At 32.7% G+C, this 8,815-nt stretch overlaps 1 protein-coding gene across 2 annotated transcripts in view; it reads left to right on the top strand.

Moving 5' to 3' along the window:
* Positions 1 to 8,815, top strand: part of LOC107452999 (uncharacterized) — a 99,637-nt gene that overhangs the window by 32,836 nt on the left and 57,986 nt on the right. For both annotated transcript variants that reach the window (XM_016069652.3, XM_016069653.4), the window contains exon 2: positions 4,438 to 4,665. In XM_016069652.3, the coding sequence (XP_015925138.1) occupies positions 4,438 to 4,665 (228 nt within the window). The remainder of the gene's footprint in view (positions 1 to 4,437; positions 4,666 to 8,815) is intronic.

The raw sequence follows: 8,815 nt of genomic DNA, 5'->3' as shown, positions 1-8,815 counted from the left end.
TATATATATATATATACTTATATTAACAGTGCTACATCCCTGTTATCATTGGTGTATTCATCTTTAAAAATGCAGTCAAAAGCCATAATATGTCATAAAAAGCTTTATTTAAAGTTATGCTGGTGGTTATAACGGTTCACATCTCCACTCCACACGGGAGGGGGTGTGAACAAGACTCCGGATGGTTACGGCGAATGTTTATTGGAATACGTTATTCAGCAAGAGACATGCGAAAACCTTCGGTCCCGCATTAAATACTACAGAGATCGGTGTAATTAGGTTCCAGTCGTACATACCTTTGTAACTCTACGCATTATGGCAAATCAAATACTGCTTCCTAACATGGAAGTGAAAGAGGGACAGGATTCTAAAAATAACTCTTCCTTTGAAATATAAATTTAATCATAATTCAATGGTATGTTTTCAACCTTGAATTCCCAAAATAGAATATCTCTACGCTTACTCTTTAACAAAGACATTTTATGAAACCGAAAGAGTTTTAATTCTTTTATTAATACAAAACTATTTATAATTTTTGTATTACATCCCCCCAAAAAAAAATTTTGGTAAGCCGAAAAATAAATTTAGAATACTTTAAATTTTTAAAGTTTAGGTTGGTACGACTGTTCATTTTCCCTATTACAAATAACATTTTTTCAATTTTATGTAAAGACAAACATCAATTACTTACAATGACAAACATAAAAACATGATAATGCAATTTATCTGTTTAGGCAACTAAACAGAAAGAAAAATGAAACATGTTTATATAACTATTCTACTAAAATTTTCAAAAAACATTTTCACACAAAAATATACAAAATTTTTATGCAAACGAACTGGGCAACAAGTGTCATTTATTCAGAATTTAGGATTCTGTGTTTTTAAAAGGGGTTATTTACTTGATGAAAATCTGTATTCTCCGTTAAAATGGAGGAAAACAGAATTTCATGAAGCAGAGGGAAATTGAGAGATCCAGTTTGGACATATACATAAATAGTTTATAATATTTTTCTCCCTTTGAGGGAAAAAAAAGTTCAACTTTCATCGCCCTCACATCTAAATGATGCTGAGGTAAACATCTTCACACGTGATTCGGATCTCTCAAAAATATAGGGTTTATTTCTTCCTTTGAAGAAAGTAAAAAAAAAATTATTTTCTTTTGGACTCTATTCATGATTTAATTTCAGCATTTGTCGGTTGTGATATTTCCTAAGCTTTGATACATGTACTATTTCAAAATTTTGTTTACTCAAATTATTCTTTTTATTTATTTTGTAATTAGTTTCTGGAATTTTTTACGGTCCACTAAAAGGAGGTAACAACTTCCTCGTATAAGGATAAGTAAATTCTTCAAACATAACTAATTCATCAGTTTTAAAATCTATATCTAAAAATCTAGCATCATAATAGATTTTATTTCTTTCATGATATTCTTTAGTTCTTTGAATTGCTATTTTTTTAGCTTCCTCAACAGGTGGATAGATTCCTTCATTTAAGGGATTTTCATAGGGGAGTCTACCATGCATGAGGTATGCAGGTGGAAATTTTGTTACAGAATGGGGAGTTAAGTTATAAGTATTAACTATATCTTTTAACAAAGTAGGCCAGGGAGTTTTAGTAGGTTTTTCATTGATTTTGCATTTTAAAATAGTAATTATTGTTTGACCAAGGCGTTCTACCTTGCCATTAGACTGCGGATGATGTGCAGTTGTCAATAATTGTTGGATTTTATTATGTTTCAAAAACTTTTTAAAATGAGAAGAAGTAAAGGCAGCGTTTTTATCACTCAACAAGGATTTAGGAACTTGATTTTGAAAAATTTGATGTAAAAAATTTGTATAGGGTTCTGAGCTAATGGATTTTGATGCAAAAGCCAAAATGTATCTTGTGAGGTGGTCAATAATTAAAGTTAAATATTTTTTTGCTGAATTATAGTAATTCAATCCACCAACACTATCTATTGCTAGCAAGTCAAAAGACTGATCAACAGGGGGTAAGGATTGTAATGATCCAAATCTTTTTTTGTCGCGGTTTTTTATTTAGTTGGCACGTATGACAATGTTTACAAAATTTTGTTATATCTGAAGTGATGTTGTTCCAATAATAAACAGGGGTTATTAAGTTAATCATCTTTTGCGCTCCTGGATGATTAAATTTATCATGAGCACTTTGCGGAAGTTTTAATCTTAACGAAAATGGAACAACTATTTTAGTAAAACTTTTCTTACGTACACATAAAACATTATTGACATCAACAAAATTAACGATTATTTCATTCAATTTTAACAAATGTGAAACATGAACATTATTATTTTTACCATCAATTTTGACAAGTGAATGTGTTACATCTCTCGAAAGCCAATCTGCATCAAAATTAGTAGAACCTTTTGTGTATCTAATATCATATTCATACATACTTAACAATAATGACCATCTAAATAATCTACCTTTTAAATTTTTAACATTTTTTAGCCAAACTAAAGCAGCATGGTCAGTATGTATGGTGAATTTTTGGCCAAAAAGATAATGATGGAATTTCTTTAAAGAATCTACAATAGCAAGACATTCAAGTTCTGTAATTGCATAGCTTTTCTCATGGTCTCTTAAGGAACGAGAATGAAAAGCTACAGGATGCAATACACCACATTCATCCGTCTGTTTTAACACAGCACCAAATTCAACTAACGATGCATCAACAAAAAGATGACATTCATGATTAGGATTAAAAAATTTCAAAATTGGTTTACAAATAATAGCATTTTTTAAAAGTTCAAAAGATTGTTGACATTTTTCTGACCACACCCATTTTACATCTTTCTTTAACAAGTTATTTAAAGGATGTCGAATACTTGCGTAACTATCAATAAATTTATTGTAAACATTTATTGATCCGAGAAATCTTTGCAATGATTTTGCATTTTTAGGGGGCAATAATTTTTTAATCACTTCAATATTATGGTTATCGGGTGATACAATTCCGTTATTTATTTCGTTACCTAAAAATTCTATTTGTTTTTGCAAAAATGAGCATTTTGAAAGCTTTAATTTCAAGTTTTCTTGTTTACAAATATCAAAAATCTTTTTAAGATGGCTTAAATGTTCATCGTAAGAATTAGAAAATATAATGATATCATCAAAGTAGTTTGTAGCAAATTTAATTTTATGTTTATTTAAAATTCTACGAATTGTACGTACTACGTAGTACGAATTGTACTACGAATTGTAAAATTCTACGAATTCTTCTCCTGCATTACCCTTCAAACATCTTTTAGCAAATAAAAATTTTTGCATATCAGACAATTTAAATAAATCAGCATGAGTTTCAAAATTTTCAAACCAAGAATATGTCATGAAAAGCTTTATTTAAAGTTATGCTGGTGGTTACAACAGTTCACATCTCCACTCCACACGGGAAGGGGTGTGGACAAAACTCCGGATGGTTCCGGCGGATGTTTATTGGAATACGTTATTCAGCAAGAGACAAGCGAAAACCTTCGGTCCCGCATTAAATACTACTGAGATTGGTGTAATTAGGTTCCAGTCGTACATACCTTTGTAACTCTACGCATTATGGCAAATCCTTTACTGCTTCCTAATATGGAAGTGAAAGAGGGACAAGATTCTAAAAATAACTCTTCCTTTCAAATATAAGTCGAATTATTATTCAATGGTATGTTTTCAGCCTTGAATTCCCAAAATAGAATATCTCTACTCTTACTCTTTAACAAAGACATTTTATGAAGCCGAAAGAGTTTTAATTCTTTTATTNATATATATATATTATTTAACTCATAAGAGAAGTCGAAGGATGACCACACCAGGAGGAGCCAAAAAGTTTGTAACAAGAAATGGTATTCTAAGAAACAAAAGAATAAAGAGAAAAAAGAAAATAAAGTGGGGGCGCTGATATATATGGCAGCTTCGTCAGAGGAGCATGCCATATATATCATCAGTCAGTGCGGAAGCAGTTTCTGCGGTTGGCGGTAAATTACCACAAACAACCTTATCCCTCAAGAAGAAACCAACAATAGATCAGACGACCAGTATCTACCGTAATCTTGAAAAACAAGGAGGATGTGCATAGATGGGAAATAGAATATTTTGGATGAATTTAGAAATTTGCAGGTTGGAGTACAAAACTAGTGTGTGGGTTCGAGTATTAAACTAGTATACATATAAAGAAGGAGAGAAAAATCTGTCTATGAATGAAATATTTTTTAAACATATAGATGAGAAAAATAATAAGCTGTATGAACATTGAACTTAATAAATAAATAAACTTTAAATAATTAATTTAAATAAATCAATTGTAAATACAGACAGGTATCCGATTATATTTCAAAGTATTAACTACGTATTTTATACTTTTTCTCTTCAATTTTGACTATTATAGTATCTTAAATTGTATAGTATATTATATTTATTTATTTTCAGAAATTACTTCAAACTTGTTAGTACCGAAGAATGTGCTTTTTACTTTTTCCAAAGAAGAAGGATTCGGTGTAAAAAGTTTAAATGAATTAACAGGCGATATTGTTTGGGAAAATAATTTAACATCCTCTTCAGAATTTTTAGAATGTGGAAAATTTGCTTATCCAGATAAAGAATCATGTCTTCTTATGGACAATATTGGAACCATGTATCTATTTGATCCCTCGGATGGTAAGTCTCATTATTATCATCTGTTCAAAAGTATCCGGTTTGTTATGATTCCTCACTTGAACCATGTCCTTTTGACGCCTATTTATAGTACCTTAAATGAGAGTATAATTTGTCTATGGAAACAAGCTCAAATAACTTGAAATAACCACAGTTTTTATTCCAGATGAATGACTTTACATAGACAAATTGCACTAGATGGATTTGTTTTGATTTCCCAGTGTCTCGAGCTTTGAAAATTATTTTATTGTTTTCCGCCTGAGAATGTAAAATTTGGTGTTGTTTGGGGAACAAAAGAAGTGAACTTTATCGAAGTAAAATTAAACGAGAAAAGGGTGAAGAAAAAAAGAAATACGTATTAATATTCGATAAAACTGAATGTTATGAAAATCTATAAATATTAGTTATTTAAAGTCAATTCCCTAAAATACTTATTCATTCATTTCTACGAGGGTTGCTATTTATATTTCTGGCCTTGGCAACAGTAAGTGTTGCCGGGCGACCGCAGACGATTTTAATCGAAAGTTTGATATTTTTAAACATAAATTCAGCAGACGATTTACCATTATAGCTTCATTTGTGTTGTTGACAGTAAATTGAAAAGTTCTTCTCTTTCAAAAAATGGAATTGAATCGTGAACATTTTCGTGCCATTATTTTTCATAACTTTCGACGTGGATTGTCAAGACAAGAGTGCTTCGATGAACTTAATTCTTTATTCAGCGATAAAGCGCCATCCTACAGCACTGTAAAAAATTGGTATAACGAATTTAATCGTGGTCGATGTTCGATCCAGGACGAATCCCGTGCAGGTCGTCCAAAATCCGTTGTTGTGCCAGAAAAGATCGATGCTGTGCGTGAACTGATAAAGCAAGATCGTCATGTGACATACTGTGAGATAGAGGCGTCTTTGGACATTAGTATGACTAGCATCAATAAAATATTGCATGAACATTTGAGCGTAAAAAAAATTTGTTCGCGTTGGATCCCGCATAATCTGACAAACGCTCAAAAAAAGGCTCGTGTCGATTGGTGCAAGGAAATGTTGGAAAAATACGTTCAAGGTACATCAAAGGCTGTGTATAACATCTACACAGGTGACGAATCATGGATCTATGCATATGAGCCGGAAACAAAACAGCAATCAACTGTATGGGTCTTCCAAGACGAGGCAAAACCAACAAAAGTTGTTCGAGGAAGAAGCACATCGAAACAAATGATCGAAACAAATGCCTGTTTCTTCGGCATTAACGGTCGAGTGGCAACAGTGGCGTTAGAGCAACGCAGGACGGTCAATTCTGAATGGTACACGACCATTTGTTTGCCAGAAGTCATCAGAGAAATTCGAAAAAAGCAGAAGAACAGGCGAATCATTCCTCATCATGCAATGCGAGCTCTCACACATCGATTCAAACAAAGGCATTTCTGACGGAGCGAAAGATCGAACTGATGGGTCATCCGCCGTACAGCCCTGATTTGGCACCCAATGACTTCTTCTTATTCTCTCACATCAAAAATAAATTACGTGGACAACGATTTTCGACCTCCGAAGAAGCGGTTGATGCATTCAAAACGCATGTTTTGGAGTTACCTCAATCGGACTGGAAAAAGTGCTTTGAAAATTGGTTCAAACGCATGCAAAAGTGTATTGATCATCATGGAGAATATTTTGAAAAGCAATAAAACCAATTTCGATCCTGCATGTTTGTTTTTTCATTATTAGGCCAGAAATATAAATAGCAACCCTCGTACTTAGTAGCGAACATCTTAAGTAAACATCTTAAAAACGGCCCCCGGAAGTGTTTTTGGGCCCCTATAGCATGTCATATTGATCAAACTAAAAAGCTTCACACACATAAAATAAAGGTATTCAATAATGCTTTTTTATTACCCCTTTGGCAAGTTACTGATTTGGGATCATGCTAAAGAAAAAACAGTTAAAAGTAACATGCCAATAAAAATAATTAGAATCCTAAAAAAGGAACAAGATTAATATTAGCTAAGAGATTGACTTAGACGAGAATTATAAACAAATAATAACATTTAATTAAAGGAGATGAAATAAGTTACAAGCATAGACATACGACGTCCTACCCTAGCCTACACCGAGCTTCCACTGCCCGAGTAGATTACCGTGTACGTGAAGGATAATAAAGTTCTTATGCAGACATTTTGGGCACGCTTTGGCCTGAGTCTCTTCGTTCATTTTTTGAACTGGGAAAGTTCAGTTTGCGAACGGAAAAGTTCATCACAATTTACGAATGGGGAATTCACCACACCCCCAAAAAATCAATGCACATAAAATAAAGCATTTTTAAACGTGTGGTCCTAACTTAAAATGAAAACTTATAATTTAAAACCCTTACATGCATAATTTAAAAAAAATAATTAGATGATAACCAGTTGTCGAATAATAAAATAATTTTCAAAACCAAAAAGCTAATTAAAATAATTAAATTAAAAAACATAAGAGTATAACAAATAAAAAACTCATAAAGTATAAATTATTTCGTCAAACTATTGAAAAGCCAGTTGTTTAAACATCTTTCAATGCCCATCAGACTTAATCAGTTTGAAAGCCCCATTGTGCTCAGTAATTATAAACTCATTCAATTATTTAATTAATTAGAAATACTTAAGAGAGTTGATGGTGGTCAAGCATATTTAAATCAATGTCCACTGGGTGTCCAGATACGTCAGATAGTGTATTCTCGGGTGTCACAAACCAATGAAAACTAACTTTTAATTTAAATAATTTGGTAAGGCAATTAAAAACGAGAGATTAAACAATCCCTTTGTGGCACTTGATCGAACTGTTTTATTAGTAGAGAAAATAATTATCGATGTAAATATAGTTAATGCTTATACTTACTTTGCAAACCATGAATATTGTTTAGTCTAATGATTGGATTGTACTTAAGACTCAATTTTAATGGAGTCTATCCTTAAATATGCTAATTAACTAAAGAAAACAGTAATGCAACTATTTAATGAAAAATAATTTCTTGATAAGATTAACATAGAATGTAGATGGAGTTTTTTTACGTAAAGAAGTTCATTTGTGAAATTTTGTATCACAGCGTTACAATCCTCCAATCAGGATATTTGAATAAACGGGAAAAGTAGCGGTGTTTCGGCGGAACAATTCGCCGCACACACAAAATTTATGATGCATGTATACAAAGTTTCTTCTGCATTTGTCTAAATTTTATAGATAAATTTCTTTTCATTAAATAGTTGCAGCCGTTTGTAATCGCTATATTCATTTTTTTATAATCGTCGTTGAACTGCTGATCCAAATTTTAAGAGTTTACGACTACAAATGTTCAACTCCGTAGAATTGTAATTTTGAATCCACTCCAGAGGACAAGGGAACTTTCGTATCGAGTAATGGGAGAAATTTGCCTTCGTGGAGGACATTTTGATGGAACTAACCCGCAGATGCGTTACATGGAGAGGCCACGAGAACCTCCCACGGTTAGCCTGAAGACAGGGGGACTCAAACCCATCATCCGTCTACCACTGAGGCTATTTCACGTCAGTACTGTGGTCCATGCAAGCCGGATGTGGAATTCGTATCGACTGGGATTTAAACCCGGTTCACCTCATTGGAAGGCGAACGCTCTATCCTCTGAGCCATCGCTGCTCGCTATATTCATTTTGAATTAACCTGTATTTTATCCCTAAAAAATGCTTCACCCCCCCCCCTACGGATTCAGCCTCTTTATCCACAAATTAGGGCGGCAGCAATCTAGAAAATAGGATCGCAATAATTTAGGAAGAGAGCAGTCGAACGTTTAAACCTTAATTGTTAATTTAATTTTTTTTTGTTGTTGTTGTCGCGTATTTTGCTATATCTCGAAAACGTCTAAAGCGAATCAATGATTTATTGCGCAAAATTATTAAATTTGTTTATCCAAATATGAAATAATTTTTAATGAGATAATTTTTTGAGACAAGTCTGTCCAGAAAGATATGAATAACCCTTTCCAAGGTTTTCCACCAAGTTTTGCCCTTCCTCCGCCGAAATAAAATTTTATTTTAATTTTTGTGTCTCAGTACTTGGACTGGGTGATGTTAAGATTTTGGCATTGCGATGTATCATCGCGCTAACATCGCGATATTTCGATACATCGTGAGATGCATTTTTTTTA

The sequence above is a fragment of the Parasteatoda tepidariorum genome, chromosome X1 (assembly GCF_043381705.1).
Source record: "Parasteatoda tepidariorum isolate YZ-2023 chromosome X1, CAS_Ptep_4.0, whole genome shotgun sequence".
In the NCBI taxonomy this organism is placed as follows: domain Eukaryota; kingdom Metazoa; phylum Arthropoda; class Arachnida; order Araneae; family Theridiidae; genus Parasteatoda; species Parasteatoda tepidariorum.
The sequence above is the reverse complement of the archived record's forward strand: the minus strand, read 5'-3'. Positions and strand labels throughout refer to the sequence as shown.